General features: G+C 39.5%; 1 protein-coding gene across 1 annotated transcript in view; it reads right to left on the minus strand.

The window, feature by feature from the left end:
* LOC138365091 (golgin subfamily A member 6-like protein 1) overlaps nucleotides 1-6,847 on the minus strand; it is a 187,344-nt gene extending 180,497 nt beyond the window's left edge. The window contains exons 1-3 of the mRNA XM_069325202.1: nucleotides 6,791-6,847; nucleotides 6,197-6,340; nucleotides 3,479-3,726 (exon numbers count right to left, since the gene is read on the minus strand). Of these exons, the coding sequence (XP_069181303.1) occupies nucleotides 3,479-3,726; nucleotides 6,197-6,340; nucleotides 6,791-6,847 (449 nt within the window). The remainder of the gene's footprint in view (nucleotides 1-3,478; nucleotides 3,727-6,196; nucleotides 6,341-6,790) is intronic.
* Nucleotides 6,848-18,872: the final 12,025 nt, after the last annotated feature.

Here is an 18,872-nt window from a genome sequence, read left to right on the forward strand (position 1 = left end):
TATATATATATATATATATATATATATATATATATATATATATATATATATATATATATATATATATATATATATGTATATATATATATATATATATATATATATATATATATATATATATATATATATATATATATATATATAATTTTAATATTTAAACTGTTTAATATAATTAAACGGTTTCAAGCATAAAAAGCCACAATATAGGAGAAATCTCCTGAGAACAGGAGATGCTTTTTCATCCACAAGATTTTTAACTTACGGAACTACCTACCCGCCGAACATGTAAATGGCAAAACTCTGCTAACTTTTAAAGTACGTACAGATCATGAAGGCAAATGGAGGGGCCTTCTACAAGCAGCCGGCTTCCCATCTTTTTCAAGACCACTAGCATTTGTGGCTCTCATGTAAACTCAGGTACAGTAATATAATTCTGTACAATATCACAGGTATGAATTCCTGCTAGACTAAATTGCTAACTCTCTCTGCACACTCTTGTATCGACTCCTAGCATCTTCAACTGATAAGCACAACACTAAATACAGAGTTGGTAATTACAGTACAGTACTTGTCACTCTTAACTAAACAATAAGAGTATCTTCAGCAAAATAAGAACATTATTTACGAGACTAATGACACTTATATATCATGTAAGATGAAACAGTACATTGTAATAAGGTGTTTATATCATTACATTAATATTTTTACTTTTTCAACCCAATGAACCTTCTTTCATATAAATAAATAAATAAATAAATAGATATATACACGAGAATATTCACATATATAAGATGTCTACGTATAAAGATTCACACATTCTGGACTGACTGCCTAAAGGTCATTTTGCTTTATCATCTGAATGCACCACGATGTGACTTTTCATATTTCCAAAACAAAGTTGGAGAATTGAAGTAGAACACCCTAAAATGAATATATCCATGAAACCTGAATCATGTCCTGGTATTTGGAGACTGGTTAATGTTTTTCCTACTGATAGGTGCAGTTTTTGTGATATAAGTATTCATCTAGAGGGTTAGTAAATATCGGTGGAACAGCCTACTCGCCGAAGCGTAAAAGACAAACATCTGTTAACTTTTCTTTCAGAATATAGCTGGAAAATATCATCAAGGCAAACCTTCGACAAGCTGCCAATTTCCTTTCCTCTTCAAGACTACTATTGTTAGTGTCTCACGGTAACCCTATGTAAAATCAGAAAAGTCTTTTCAATTGGATGACAGCATGATAGGTGATGTTGGGGGCCGCTTGGCTTCGCTTCGTGGGTGATGATAAATATTTGACTGTTAGTTAGGACTTGGGCATTATCTTTTACAGTTAGACTCTATGAGAGCACTAGACGGTCAATGCTGGTCGTTCTTCTTTATGATAGGTTCAGTTTATTGTTTAGTGGCCAGTATTATTCAGTTTATTGGCCAGTGCGTTGGCATCAATTCTCATTGACGAACGAGCAAAATCTAGGATTTAAATCGTTCATTAAATCGTTATCTCATACCTTCTGTTCTTTGAATGCCAATGACTGCTTCTGCCATAGTTATTTCCCTCAAAAGCAGGTAATTTTCATGATAATTTAAATAATATAGGCCATATTTGTGTTAAGTATACGCAAAATTGACTGAGTATCCGCATAATTTAAGGAAAGGAAACAGGAGACCCGTTACATTAGAGAAAACGAATACAGCCGGTAAATGTAACAGCCCTATAACTGCAATTATGTACTAAATATGTATGTCGGGATATGTACTTATAACATTTAGTATTAAAACATACTGTCTATTCAGAGGATGGGTTGTGGACGGAGAACAGTGTGGAGGTAGTGGACAGAGGAGACTCGTGTGGAGGTAGTGGACGGAGGATAAATGTGTGGAGGTAGTAGACGGAGGAGACTCGTGTGGAGGTAGTGGACGGAGGAGACCCGTATGGAGGTAGTGGACGGAGGAGACCCGTATGGAGGTAGTGGATGGAGGAGACAATTGTGGAAGTAGTAGACGGAGGAGACTTGTCTAGAGGTAGTGGACGGAGGAGACTTGTCTAGAGGTAGTGGACTGAGGAGACCCGTATGGAGGTAGTGGACGGAGGAGACTAGTCTAGAGGTAGTGGACGGAGGAGACCCGTATGGAGGTAGTGGACGGAGGAGACTAGTCTAGAGGTAGTGGACTGAGGAGACCCGTATGGAGGTAGTGGACGGAGGAGACTAGTCTAGAGGTAGTGGACTGAGGAGACCCGTATGGAGGTAGTGGACGGAGGAGACTAGTCTAGAGGTAGTGGACTGAGGAGACCCGTATGGAGGTAGTGGACGGAGGAGACTAGTCTAGAGGTAGTGGATGGAGGAGACCCGTATGGAGGTAGTGGGCGGACGAGACCCATGAGGAGGTAGTGGACGGACGAGACCCGTATGGTGGTAGTGGACGGACGAGACCCATGTGGTGGTAGTGGACGAACGAGACCCATGTGGTGGTAGTGGACGGACGAGACCCATGTGGTGGTAGTGGACGGACGAGACCCATGTGGTGGTAGTGGACGGACGAGACCCATGTGGTGGTAGTGGACGGACGAGACTCATGTGGTGGTAGTGGACGGAGGAGACCCATGTGGTGGTAGTGGACGGAGGAGACCCATGTGGTGGTAGTGGACGGAAGAGACCCATGTGGTGGTAGTGGACGGAAGAGACCCATGTGGTGGTAGTGGACGGACGAGACCCGTGTGGTGGTAGTGGACGGACGAGACCCGTGTGGTGGTAGTGGACGGACGAGACCCATGTGGTGGTAGTGGACGGACGAGACCCATGTGGTGGTAGTGGACGGACGAGACCCGTGTGGTGGTAGTGGACGGACGAGACCCGTGTGGTGGTAGTGGACGGACGAGACCCATGAGGAGGTAGTGGACGGAAGAGACTTGTGTGGAGGTAGGAGACGAAGGAGACCCATGTGGACGTAGTGGACAGAGGAGACCGTTGTGGAGGTAGTGGTCAGAGGAGTCCCGTGTGGACGTATTGGACAGAGGAGACCATTGTGGAGGTAGTGGTCAGAGGAGACCCGTGTGGAGGTAGTGGTCAGAGGAGACCCGTGTGGAGGTAGTGGTCAGAGGAGACCCGTGTGGAGGTAGTGGTCAGAGGAGACCCGTGTGGAGGTAGTGGTCAGAGGAGACACGTGTGGAGGTAGTGGTCAGAGGAGACCCGTGTGGAGGTAGTGGACGGAGGGGCTGTCAACCCCCACGGACCAAACTTTTGTTATACCAGAGGACTAAATATTTTTCTCCTTTCCCATAAGTACCTGACGTTTCCATGTGAGGGTGATGCTGTTATTCAGGAGTGTAATGTACGAGATAACCAGATAGCTGAAATAACTTGGGTGTTTCATATCGGGAGTCTATGAATGTTATGGTGTAATCGGACCTGTGGCCAAATGATCATATTGATCCTGTGCCTTATCTATTTTGGTTTTATGGCATAATGGCTGCTTACCTTTCCTCGAATAGTGAAGGAACTGCTCTGGTTAATTGGTAATGTTTAATGTTTATATAATAGTATTGTGATGAGAAAAACATGCCAATAGAAGAGAAGAAGTACACTGCAGTCCCTGAAGTACACTGCAGTCTCTGAAGTACACTACAGGCCCTGAAGTACACTCTAAGACCTGAAGTCCACTCCAGACCCTGAAGAACACACCTGGCCATGAAGTACACTCCAGGCAATGAAGTACACTGTAGGTCCTGAAGTACACGATAGACCCTGAAGTACACTCAAAGTCCTAAAATATATTCCAGGTCCTGAACTATGCAGTTCACGAAGAACTCTCCAGACCTTAAAGGACAGTCGATACCCTGAAGTACACTCCATGCCCTGAAGTACACTCCAGGCTCTGAAGTACACTCCAGGCCCTTATGTACTCTCTAGGCCCTGAAGTACACTCCAGGCCCTGAAGTACACTCCAAGCCCTGAAGTACACTCCAGGCCCTGAAGTACACTCCCGGCCCTTAAGCACACTCCAGGCCCTGAAGTACACTCCAGGCCCTGAAGTACACTCCAGATCTTGCAGTGTACAGTTCATTACAATAATATTGTGATGGAAATGTATACATTAGACACTCAGGTAGAGTGTAGTTGTGAACACAGCAAGTCATGCTGCGTCTTGACACATGTTAATGTTTCGGGTAATAAGCAGCAAGATGAAATGGCTAAAGTAACTCTCAAAGTCTCAGGTATTGGTCCAGTCCTTAAAGAAACTTTATCCAGCAATCAATCAGTGATTCTCGCCCCCTGGTGGCACAAGTTAGACGTCAACACTCGGACTACATCCATAGTGATTCTCGCCCCCTGGTGGCACAAGTTAGACGTCAACACTCGGACTACATCCATAGTGATTCTCGCCCCCTGGAGGCACAAGTTAGACGTCAACACTCGGACTACATCCATAGTGATTCTCGCCCCCTGGAGGCACAAGTTAGACGTCAACACTCGGACTACATCCATAGTGATTCTCGCCCCCTGGAGGCACAAGTTAGACGTCAACACTCGGACTACATCCATAGTGATTCTCGCCCCCTGGAGGCACAAGTTAGACGTCAACACTCGGACTACATCCATAGTGATTCTCGCCCCCTGGTGGCACAAGTTAGACGTCAACACTCGGACTACATCCATAGTGATTCTCGCCCCCTGGAGGCACAAGTTAGACATCAACACTCGGACTGCAAACCATCATCATAACAAAAGTGAAGATGTCGTTACATGTAATAACCTTTTACATGATTGCGATTACATTAGGGAATAGAAGGAAATGTACGTTCATCATGAATTACAAATTGCTACCAACACAACACATAACAATGTCGAGTGTTATTGCCATTGTTCCAAGGAAAAAAATAAGGAACAATTTGGAGTGTTATTGCCACTATTCCAGGGAACAAAATAAAGAACAATGTTGGATGTTATTGTCACTGATCAAGGAACAAAATAAAGAACAATGTGGAGTGTTATTGCCACTGTTCCACTGAATAAAAAAAAGAATAATGTCGAGTGTTATTGCCACTATTTCATGGAACAAAATAAAGAACAATGTGAAGTGTTATTTTCACTGTTGCAAGTAACAAAATAAAGAACAACATGGATTGTCATTGTCACTGTTCCAGTGAACAAAATAAAGAATAGCATGGATTAATATTGCCCCTTTTTCAAGGAACAAAATAAAGAACAATGTGAAGTGTTATTGTCACTGTTTCAAGGAAGACATTAAACAAAAATATGGAGTGTTTTTTCTACTGTTATAAGGAACACAATGAAGAACAATGTTGAGTGTTATTGCAATTGTTCCATGGAATATAGAACAGAAAAATGTGGAGTGTTATTGAAACAGTACCTAAGAACACAATAAAGAACAATATGGGGTGCCATTGCCACTGATCCTACGAACACAGTACAACAAATGTGGAGAGTTATTACCACCATTCTAGGAACAAAATAAATAAGAATGAGCACAATAGTGATCCATGTTGAATATTATTGCCACTGGTCCAAGAAACACAATAAAAAACAATGTGAAGTGTTGTTGCCATTTTTCCAAGGAACACAATAAAAAAACTATGGAGTGTTATTCCACTGTTGCAAGGAACGCAACGAAGAACAATGTTGAGTGTTATTGCCATTGCTACAAGGAACACAATGGTGAACAATATGGAGAGTTATTGCCAATGTTCGTTGAAGCATAATAAATAATAAAGTGGAGTGTTATTGCCCACCCCATCCTCCTGTTTATATAGCGCATATAGTCACGACAGTCAAATGTCAACAATTTGTACTGATTTCGATTTTAGATAGTAGTATTTCAGACTATGATAAATGAAGATTTTTTAAATGAATTAATGCAAAAATAATCATTTTTCTTTCAATTCTTCCAATATATTCTGATACTAGCTGAACCCGCTATGCGTTGCAGTGGCTCAGTCTGGTTAAATGGAAAGGAAAAGGAATGAGGACATCTTCACCTTTGAAAGGTCCTGTCAAGATTGTTGCTTCTACGACGTTGCTGAATATTTTTTTACTGCAAGCCGCGTGCATTTGCTAAGCTTTCAGCTGGTTTCGCTTTTGCAACATGATATTTGGCAAGCCGATTTTCAATTGCAGTACGTGCGGTGGTATCCCTTGCAGATCGAGTGAATTCCATAATTCTGTTGGGTAACTAACTGCTTCTTCTGCTTCCACAACAGTGTCGACGGACTTGTATGTGACTACCTCGCTTTGTATGTTAGATTGAATAATATTGTTAAGTTCATAGACGTCTTTGTTCTTGGCCGCAAGAACAGCTCGTTCACTCAGCCAATCGTGATTCTTAAAATTGGTTTAAATATTGTGAAATACTTTTTCAACCAATTCATCTTTTAACGTCACTAAATTGCAGAAGTTATGAGGCAATTAAATTCGTCCTGAGGTCAGATCAACCGGCACGTTTCCGTTCCCAATTTCCAGCAACTGATGTGAGAATATCTCAGCTGATGGATCGTTTTGCAGCTGGACACGCATATTTGTAGTTAGTTTTAACGTCTTTACGTGGAGCCACAAAGTAGTGTATTTCAGGCAAGCATTTATTTCATCCGCTGGTGTCGATCGAGAAAATACGGGTAATCTTTGCATGAAATCTCGTGCAAGCAATATTAATGCGTTCCCAAATGGTCTGATGTTTCTACGCAAATCTTGCAATGGTCGATCAAGAGCCTAGAACGATTTTTTGTGGGCCATTGTGCATTCATCCCAAACAATAAGTTTACATTTCTGCAATACTTTTTCCATGCTGGAAGCTTTGGAAATGTTGTACGTGGGAGTTTCCATGAGTTGCATGTTCAATGACAATTTCAAAGACGAAGTTGTAGTTCTTCCACCTGGTAGCAATGATGCAGCTATTCCAGACGATGCAAGAGCTAAGGTTATGCCATTTTGGGATCGAAATGCTGCCAAAATCAATCTAATTTGATGATAAGTTTTACAGTTCCTCCTGGCGCATCTAAGACGACTTCTCCAAACCCGTTATTGACAGTTTGAATTATTTGATTGTAAATGTCTTTTCGCTTAAGCGTTAGCTTAAGAATATTTGATTGTACATACGATGACAGATCATCCATGTTGTAATTTAGTTCACGACGCAATTTTACATCGAACAAAGCTGCAGCAGATCGATTCGGTGATGGTATTCCCAACTGATTGAGAACTTTGTTCGCAATTTCTAAGTACAAATCTTCAATTATTAACAACGCTTCGTTGTAGATTTCTTCTGTGAAATTCATTTTCATATTTGAATTTTCCTTGCGTATTCGACGGACAATATCTTCAGCCATGTGTGATTTGTGTTTCTCCCATAACTCTGTTGGAGATGAAGGAGAGCCGGTGGTCAATATGCTTGCAAACAATGCACGAATTTGATTTGGATGTGACGTGTTAGACGCGTCATTAATTCACACATCCCAGTGTCGGTCGTTTTCCAATAAATTCAGAGCTTGACATGCACTACGGAAAGTGGCATGTGTTACGCCGCTGACAAATCTTAATTGCTGGAAAGACGTTGGACCAGGCACATTGGCCAACAGCTAACAAAGAAAGAAGCATTAATCTTGATTGGGATGCACGGTGCACAGTCTGCCTATCGTAGTTTGTTTGAATATGCCTGGTTGTCCATCGACTCGCTCTCCTCGTTTACGTCGTTCAAATTATTTTCTACTGGCATTCCATGTGTAATACATATGCACTTCCGAATACAGCAGTGTCTTCGCAAACGCGTCATTTTGACATAACATGAAGAAAGCAGTTAACGTTGTAGCCGGTGGATTCATAGCTGTTTGTTGCACATTTGCAGCTGTGAGATAAACGTGTGGTCCAGTTTCTTGTTTTCCAAAAAAAAAAAAATATTAACGAAATATTTCAATTCAAACACAGATCAATCGACACAGCTCAATTTCACCACCAATTGCACTGAAAAATAAGAAGAACAGTTAAAAAACTGAATGAAAAACAATTAAATAAGAAACAAATAAGCTATACCCACGAAATGAACGGTATGGTAAACAACAGAGCTTAATTCTAATGCAACGTCACACAAAATAATTATATCAAAATGAAAATAAATCAAAATCTATGAAAATTCAATATATCAATGCAATCGGAAACATTGAAATTGAACCGTAACATATATTGTATATCGTACGTTGCTCTTACGTGCAACAGATGACACTGTTTAAAAAAAAAATGCATGTTTTTTACCTGTCACATGTGTGGCATCTAAATAATAGGTATATAAAAACACGCACGTATTTGAAAGGAACGTTGTGTCAAAATTTAAAAGCAATCGGTGAAGAACTTTCGGAGATTACAGCATGTGTTGCTCATACATTCTACAGACGGCACTGTTTTAAAAAAAAAGCATGTTTTTTTCCCTGTCACAAGTGAGGCATGTATATAGTAGGTATAGAAAAACACTCGCCAATTTGAATGCAATGTTGTGTCAAGAATTTCAAAGCAATCGGTAAAGAGGTTTTGAAGATTTCCCTCACTTGATAAACACACGAAAAACACAGCTTTTCAAAAAAGCATGTTTTTTCCCGTCACAGACGTGACATCTATATAGTATATATATATATATATATATATATATATATATATATATATATATATATATATATATATATATATATATATATATATATATAAAAACCCGCTCAGATGCAAATGAAACGTTGTGTGAAAATTTCAATGCAATCGGTGAAGAACTTTTGGAGATTAGCGATTATGAAGAAACGAACATTTCCATTTTTGTTTATATAGATCTGAACTTTACTGAAGTGTTCAACTCTCTTGGATTAGAGATGATTGTTTTGTTTGCAATCTCTTGTCATAAAATATTAGATATGGGCCTTTAAAAGTAATGGCTCATGTGCCTTTTCAAATTTTATGTTATCAATCCTTAAATTGACGATTTTCCAAGCATTTGAACAGCTTTTATAGTTGCTTCCTGTCAGAGTACAGTAACTTTCCTATGGAGAAACCTTGATAGCTCTCAGTAAATTATAATAATAATTGAATGAATGCTACACGCCTGAACTGTGATGTGTCTCCTAACACCACCACTTGTGTAGATATCCGGAGTAGAAAACTTAAACAGAAACTGTACCTATTATTAAAAACGAAGGAGCAGCATTGACGCAATGTGCTCATATGAAATCTAATTCTAAGAAACAACACTCAAGCGCTGCCAAACGGACAACGTTGACACTCCACCGGGACGCGTCTCCCATTATTTTGATGATCCCACATTTAGGACCTTAGTCTATTCAATGTGGAAAGGTTAAGTAAGCTGGAAGCGAGTGTCGGAAAACCCGACACCATTTACTAATATTTAATACAATAGGCAGATAATATTGCTGCTCTTGTATACACAAGTTAACCCATAGAAAATGTAACTTGTAGTGGAATTTTCCATCAATAGAAAACGGGATATCATTGCCACATAGTGCTATAAATTCACCAGCTATTCTGTTGGGAATTATCCTTAAATACATTAGTCTTTGAACTTTTAATATCATAAAAAGCATCTCATTTTGATTGCATTAACTTAATTATCAGTATCAAAATAGAGTAAATGTGACCCTTCTATCACTTATTGACATCTAGACAAAGAGAGCCAGAAACGTCAGTGGAGAGGGAGGTCAACCATTGTTAAGAACATAGTAGCTGGAGCAAATTCAGCTCCTATAAATTCTCCTTTAGACGAAGTGTTATGGAGATCAAATTAGTGCTTCTTCCATCATCAACACGCAGTCAACTTCTAAATAAGGGAAGTGTCTTACCGAAACCCATTTATCTAATCCTTTCTGGCCAGATAATGTTAAGTAGATATAGGCGAACCGGTTAGGACGCTAGACAAGCCACTAAACACAGGTAATTAGTCCTTAGTCCTTATCTAATAATATGTAAATGTTTCATCTGATATAGCTGTCATATATTAGGATTCCGGCTTTACAGCTAGTGCCCTTCGACAAAAACAAGAAGAGGAAGCAAGAATTAATCTTGGTACATCAGTTATTTGGGTGATGGAAGCTAGCCTCTCATGAGGATAATTTGGTGTCTACATCCTAGTTATACCTGGTGCACTAAGCCTACCATACAATAAGATAAGGCACCCCCAAGTTATTTACTAATATATGTAGTTTAATACTGCAGTTTGATTGGCTGCACATATATATAATTTATATATATATATATATATATATATATATATATATATATATATATATATATATATATATATATATATATTAGTATATTTTGGTAGCAGTCTTTCCTGTAGACATATATTATTAAATATGACCGAAAAAGTAAGATTAATAATTCTAACACGAATTTTCTCAATCTTTCAATCAGCGTAATGTACGAAAGATTGAGAAAATTCGTGTTAGAATTATTAATCTTACTTTTTCGGTCATATTTAATAATATATATATATATATATATATATATATGAATGAAAACTCACACCCCAGAAGTGACTCGAACCCATACTCCCAGAAGCAACGCAACTGGTAACTACAGGGCGCCTTAATCCGCTTGACCATCACGGCCGTCAAAAGGAAGTGATAGCCGAGGCTATTTGAGCCACTTCCCCGACGGCAACTCGGATGGTAATCTTGGGCATAGCATTTCACCAAATCACCTCATTCTTTGGGGCACACGTGAGGAACACAAATGCGAACAAGCCTGAATGGTCCCCAGGACTATATGCGAATGAAAACTCACACCCCAGAAGTGACTCGAACCCATACTCCCAGAAGCAACGCAACTGGTAACTACAGGGCGCCTTAATCCGCTTGACCATCACGGCCGTCAAAAGGAAGTGATAGCCTAGGCTATTTGAGCCACTTCCCCGACGGCAACTCGGATGGTAATCTTGGGCATAGCATTTCACCAAATCACCTCATTCTTTGGGGCACACGTGAGGAACACAAATGCGAACAAGCCTGAATGGTCCCCAGGACTATATGCGAATGAAAACTCACACCCCAGAAGTGACTCGAACCCATACTCCCAGAAGCAACGCAACTGGTAACTACAGGGCGCCTTAATCCGCTTGACCATCACGGCCGTCAAAAGGAAGTGATAGCCGAGGCTATTTGAGCCACTTCCCCGACGGCAACTCGGATGGTAATCTTGGGCATAGCATTTCACCAAATCACCTCATTCTTTGGGGCACACGTGAGGAACACAAATGCGAACAAGCCTGAATGGTCCCCAGGACTATATGCGAATGAAAACTCACACCCCAGAAGTGACTCGAACCCATACTCCCAGAAGCAACGCAACTGGTAACTACAGGGCGCCTTAATCCGCTTGACCATCACGGCCGTCAAAAGGAAGTGATAGCCGAGGCTATTTGAGCCACTTCCCCGACGGCAACTCGGATGGTAATCTTGGGCATAGCATTTCACCAAATCACCTCATTCTTTGGGGCACACGTGAGGAACACAAATGCGAACAAGCCTGAATGGTCCCCAGGACTATATGCGAATGAAAACTCACACCCCAGAAGTGACTCGAACCCATACTCCCAGAAGCAACGCAACTGGTAACTACAGGGCGCCTTAATCCGCTTGACCATCACGGCCGTCAAAAGGAAGTGATAGCCGAGGCTATTTGAGCCACTTCCCCGACGGCAACTCGGATGGTAATCTTGGGCATAGCATTTCACCAAATCACCTCATTCTTTGGGGCACACGTGAGGAACACAAATGCGAACAAGCCTGAATGGTCCCCAGGACTATATGCGAATGAAAACTCACACCCCAGAAGTGACTCGAACCCATACTCCCAGAAGCAACGCAACTGGTAACTACAGGGCGCCTTAATCCGCTTGACCATCACGGCCGTCAAAAGCATTTCACCAAATCACCTCATTCTTTGGGGCACACGTGAGGAACACAAATGCGAACAAGCCTGAATGGTCCCCAGGACTATATGCGAATGAAAACTCACACCCCAGAAGATAGCCTCGGCTATCACTTCCTTTTGACGGCCGTGATGGTCAAGCGGATTAAGGCGCCCTGCTTGCAGAAGGCCCCTCCATTTGCCTTCATGATCTGTACGTACTTTAAAAGTTAGCAGAGTTTTGCCATTTACATGTTCGGCGGGTAGGTAGTTCCGTAAGTTAAAAATCTTGTGGATGAAAAAGCATCTCCTGTTCTCAGGAGATTTCTCCTATATTGTGGCTTTTTATGCTTGAAACCGTTTAATTATATTAAACAGTTTAAATATTAAAATAATATATATATATATATATATATATATATATATATATATATATATATATATATATATATATATATATATATATATATATGCAGAATAACCACATATGAAAAATAGAAAATGCCTAGTCAACAACGGCTTCTCCAATGGTTTCGTCGAAGACATCATAAGAAGGAAAGTGAAACGCCATGCAACCTCTGAAGAGACAACTAACACAACACCTATACCCCCTATTAGACTATTTTACAGGAACTTCTTTTCCACAGCTCATAAAACGGAGGAAAGGGTCCTGAAAGATATTGTTAATAGAAACGTTATCCCTACAGACAAAAATCAGAGGATACAACTGACGATTTACTATAAAACCAGAAAAACGGCCAGCCTACTCATGAGAAACTCTCCAGACACAAAGCAGAACGCTTTAAAAGAGACCAACGTCGTCTATGCCTTCAAATGCCTTCTTGGGGACTGTAAGCTCCAAAAAACCCAATATATAGGCAAGACAACAACATCTTTTTCTAGGCGTTTAACGATGCATAAGCAACAGGGCTCCATTAAGGAACATATAATCTCTTCCCACAACCAAACCATCGCCAGAGAAATCCTAGTAAACAACACAGAAATCATCGATAGATACAGCGATAGCAGGCGGCTTGACGTTTGCGAGGCACTACACATTAAGAAGTCAACACCAGCAATCAACAGCCAATTAATGCACAACTATATTCTACCCACCTCAAGACTCTGCTCCAATATAGAAGCATCAAGAAATATGGACCAATAGGCTTTCTACAATCACTTCTATTCAATACCCATTGTTTCGTGTTCTGTCTTGTGTTGATGAATTTAATACCCTATTAAATACCACCTCACCCCATCCACCTCACTCAAATGTAGATATAAACAAATCGGTGATGTGTAAGTTCTATTCAGTTGTATATGTGTATACTAAATCTTTGAAAATGTAATAAGTTTTACGAAACGCGCTCAAGTGTCGCGTCAGACTAGAAATAAAAATTAATTTTGGAGAATTGATTTTTGAATTACCACCAACAGTGAAAAGAAATGTACGAAAGATAGAGAAAATTCGTGTTAGAATTATTAATCTTACTTTTTCGGTCATATTTAATAATATATATATATATATATATATATATATATATATATATATATATATATATATATATATATATATATATATATATATATATACGCTGAACTGTAATGTAAATCCTGACCTTAAAAGCTTCATTGAAGGTTGTAACAGAACCCATGAGCACCATACCAGAAACAAATACCTTTTTGATATTCCAAGAGTACGACCTAATCAAACTAGAAATGCTCTACAAATCAAGGGACCCAGAATGTGGAATGACCTTCCCAATCATGTACCTCTGACTATCAATCATGTAATGACTGTACCTCTATCAACCAGTTTAAGATAAAAACTAAGCACTACCTAATTAACTCCCTGTTACCTACCTTAACCCTATAATGTCAACCCATGTCTGCTATTTTTAAACATTGCTGTTTGTCGACCAAATTGTATTTTTTGCTGTTTTTCTGCCATGTTCCCCCCTTTTTTATTTTTACATTTTCTCAACACATTTTATACTTTAATCTCAATTAGTATTAAGTTTTAGTCTTTAGTGTTTTTCATGCCTGAAACGCTTTACATAATGGTGACTTTAGGCTTTGTATGTACTAGCTCTATCTATAAATTCATTAATATTTGTATCGCACCTTGTATGTATGTACTTTACCTGAATAAACATTGAATTTGAATTTGATGATCAAAAAGCTAAGATTAATAACTCTAACTCAATTCAGTTAGAATTGTTAAGAAATAATATTAAATTCATTCACAGAAACATACTGTAGCCTGTCACTAAGGTAAGATTGAAGGTATTGCAGGAAGTGACATCTGACCCAATAATATTGTAGTTTAAGAACGAGGTTATTGTGGTTAACAGTGTCAAAACCTTAAGTAGGTCGTGAAATATCCCAACAAGGTACTCATTATTATCAAGAGCAGCATGTATCAAGTTCATACTAATCCGTGCATCATTGATGTTTTTGGGGGGTCTGAAGCCATATTGGCAAGAGCATATTGTGTTTAGATACATACGAGTAAAGTTGCTTGTATACTAACTTTAAAATATTTTAAAGACAAGGTTGGTTGGATTAATATTGGTCTGAAATTTTTTGACATCAGTGAGATCAAAACTTTTAGGGACTGGGCTAACTTTTTTTTTTTAATATCAGGAAAGGTGTGGAGTTCAAGTGATTTGTAGCAGAGCAATGCAATGGCTGTAGCATAAAATCAAGAGGCTTTTTTGTACGTTACAGTTTGTATCTCAGTTAGGGCACCTGACTTGTTTTAAGAGAAAGGATAATATCATTAACATCAGAGGTATTAGTGGGAGTTATATAATATTGATATAAGAGACAGTATATTTACCAGGTAAACTCAGGTAAATATATTGTTGAAGTTTAATGTCATGTTTTAAGTTCTAAATTAGCTGAGTGAGGTAGCACCAGGTCGTAACTAAATAATAAACAGATATTCAGTAATTCATATCCAGAGTATGACTAATATGTTCTCCAGTGTTGATTCAGGGTAATATCAATGCCAGAGTCAGATTAATATAACTGCCAGAGTCATGCTAATACATGTACAAGAAAATGTACTCACCTAGTTGTAGTGTAGTCACCTAGTTGTATTTAAGGAGGTTGACATTTAAAATTCAAAATTTATTCTTTGAGAAAGATTTAAAAAACACACACACACACATATATATATATATATATATATATATATATATATATATATATATATATATATATATATATATATATATATATATATATATATGTCGTACCTAGTAGCCAGAACTCACTTCTCAGCCTACTATTCAAGGCCCGATTTGCCTAATAAGCCAAGTTTTCCTGAATTAATATATTTACTATAATTTTTTTCTTATGAAATGATAAAACAACCCTTTTCTCTATGTATGAGGTCAATTTTTTTTTATTGAACTTAAAATTAGCGTAGATATATGACCGAACCTAACCAACCCTACCTAACCTAACCTAACCTATATTTATAGGTAAGGTTAGGTTAGGTAGCCAAAAAAGCTAGGTTAGGTTAGGTTAGGTAGGTTAGGTAGACGAAAAAACATTAATTCATGAAAACTTGGCTTATTAGGCAAATCGGGCCTTGAATAGTAGGCTGAGAAGTGCGTTCTGGCTATTAGGTACGACATATATATATATATATATATATATATATATATATATATATATATATATATATATATATATATATATATATATATATATATATATGCAACAATGATCACAAAAACACTGATCCAAGTATGCAGAATAACCACATATGAAAAATAGAAAATGCTTAACGCGTTTTCGGCTAATTCGCCTTCATCAGAGCAAAGTAGAATGAGGATAAGATTGCTGATCAGACCTTTCTATCCGCCTGGGCAGATCACCTGACCACCAAAAATAAGTGGAGGAAAGGAATTATAAGAAAGAAGGTAATTGCAGAAGGTAATTGCACACGGCCTTCTGCAATTACCTTCTTTCTTATAATTCCTTTCCTCCACTTATTTTTGGTGGTCAGGTGATCTGCCCAGGCGGATATAAAGGTCTGATCAGCAATCTTATCCTCATTCTACTTTGCTCTGATGAAGGCGAATTAGCCGAAAACGCGTTAAGCATTTTCTATTTTTCATATGTGGTTATTCTGCATATATATATATATATATATATATATATATATATATATATATATATATATATATATATATATATATATATATATATATATATAATTTTAATATTTAAACTGTTTAATATAATTAAACGGTTTCAAGCATAAAAAGCCACAATATAGGAGAAATCTCCTGAGAACAGGAGATGCTTTTTCATCCACAAGATTTTTAACTTACGGAACTACCTACCCGCCGAACATGTAAATGGCAAAACTCTGCTAACTTTTAAAGTACGTACAGATCATGAAGGCAAATGGAGGGGCCTTCTACAAGCAGCCGGCTTCCCATCTTTTTCAAGACCACTAGCATTTGTGGCTCTCATGTAAACTCAGGTACAGTAATATAATTCTGTACAATATCACAGGTATGAATTCCTGCTAGACTAAATTGCTAACTCTCTCTGCACACTCTTGTATCGACTCCTAGCATCTTCAACTGATAAGCACAACACTAAATACAGAGTTGGTAATTACAGTACAGTACTTGTCACTCTTAACTAAACAATAAGAGTATCTTCAGCAAAATAAGAACATTATTTACGAGACTAATGACACTTATATATCATGTAAGATGAAACAGTACATTGTAATAAGGTGTTTATATCATTACATTAATATTTTTACTTTTTCAACCCAATGAACCTTCTTTCATATAAATAAATAAATAAATAAATAGATATATACACGAGAATATTCACATATATAAGATGTCTACGTATAAAGATTCACACATTCTGAACTGACTGCCTAAAGGTCATTTTGCTTTATCATCTGAATGCACCACGATGTGACTTTTCATATTTCCAAAACAAAGTTGGAGAATTGAAGTAGAACACCCTAAAATGAATATATCCATGAAACCTGAATCATGTCCTGGTATTTGGAGACTGGTTAATGTTTTTCCTACTGATAGGTGCAGTTTTTGTGATATAAGTATTCATCTAGAGGGTTAGTAAATATCGGTGGAACAGCCTACTCGCCGAAGCGTAAAAGACAAACATCTGTTAACTTTTCTTTCAGAATATAGCTGGAAAATATCATCAAGGCAAACCTTCGACAAGCTGCCAATTTCCTTTCCTCTTCAAGACTACTATTGTTAGTGTCTCACGGTAACCCTATGTAAAATCAGAAAAGTCTTTTCAATTGGATGACAGCATGATAGGTGATGTTGGGGGCCGCTTGGCTTCGCTTCGTGGGTGATGATAAATATTTGACTGTTAGTTAGGACTTGGGCATTATCTTTTACAGTTAGACTCTATGAGAGCACTAGACGGTCAATGCTGGTCGTTCTTCTTTATGATAGGTTCAGTTTATTGTTTAGTGGCCAGTATTATTCAGTTTATTGGCCAGTGCGTTGGCATCAATTCTCATTGACGAACGAGCAAAATCTAGGATTTAAATCGTTCATTAAATCGTTATCTCATACCTTCTGTTCTTTGAATGCCAATGACTGCTTCTGCCATAGTTATTTCCCTCAAAAGCAGGTAATTTTCATGATAATTTAAATAATATAGGCCATATTTGTGTTAAGTATACGCAAAATTGACTGAGTATCCGCATAATTTAAGGAAAGGAAACAGGAGACCCGTTACATTAGAGAAAACGAATACAGCCGGTAAATGTAACAGCCCTATAACTGCAATTATGTACTAAATATGTATGTCGGGATATGTACTTATAACATTTAGTATTAAAACATACTGTCTATTCAGAGGATGGGTTGTGGACGGAGAACAGTGTGGAGGTAGTGGACAGAGGAGACTCGTGTGGAGGTAGTGGACGGAGGATAAATGTGTGGAGGTAGTAGACGGGGGAGACTCGTGTGGAGGTAGTGGACGGAGGAGACCCGTATGGAGGTAGTGGACGGAGGAGACCCGTATGGAGGTAGTGGATGGAGGAGACAATTGTGGAAGTAGTAGACGGAGGAGACTTGTCTAGAGGTAGTGGACGGAGGAGACTTGTCTAGAGGTAGTGGACTGAGGAGACCCGTATGGAGGTAGTGGACGGAGGAGACTAGTCTAGAGGTAGTGGACGGAGGAGACCCGTATGGAGGTAGTGGACGGAGGAGACTAGTCTAGAGGTAGTGGACTGAAGAGACCCGTATGGAGGTAGTGGACGGAGGAGACTAGTCTAGAGGTAGTGGACTGAGGAGACCCGTATGGAGGTAGTGGACGGAGGAGACTAGTCTAGAGGTAGTGGACTGAGGAGACCCGTATGGAGGTAGTGGACGGAGGAGACTAGTCTAGAGGTAGTGGACGGAGGAGACCCGTATGGAGGTAGTGGGCGGACGAGACCCATGAGGAGGTAGTGGACGGACGAGACCCGTATGGTGGTAGTGGACGGACGAGACCCATGTGGTGGTAGTGGACGGACGAGACCCATGTGGTGGTAGTGGACGGACGAGACCCATGTGGTGGTAGTGGACGGACGAGACCCATGTGGTGGTAGTGGACGGACGAGACCCATGTGGTGGTAGTGGACGGACGAGACTCATGTGGTGGTAGTGGACGGAGGAGACCCATGTGGTGGTAGTGGACGGAGGAGACCCATGTGGTGGTAGTGGACGGAAGAGACCCATGTGGTGGTAATGGACGGAAGAGACCCATGTGGTGGTAGTGGACGGACGAGACCCGTGTGGTGGTAGTGGACGGACGAGACCCGTGTGGTGGTAGTGGACGGACGAGACCCATGTGGTGGTAGTGGACGGACGAGACCCATGTGGTGGTAGTGGACGGACGAGACCCGTGTGGTGGTAGTGGACGGACGAGGCCCGTGTGGTGGTAGTGG

The sequence above is a fragment of the Procambarus clarkii genome, chromosome 15 (assembly GCF_040958095.1).
Source record: "Procambarus clarkii isolate CNS0578487 chromosome 15, FALCON_Pclarkii_2.0, whole genome shotgun sequence".
Classification (NCBI taxonomy): Eukaryota; Metazoa; Arthropoda; class Malacostraca; order Decapoda; family Cambaridae; genus Procambarus; species Procambarus clarkii.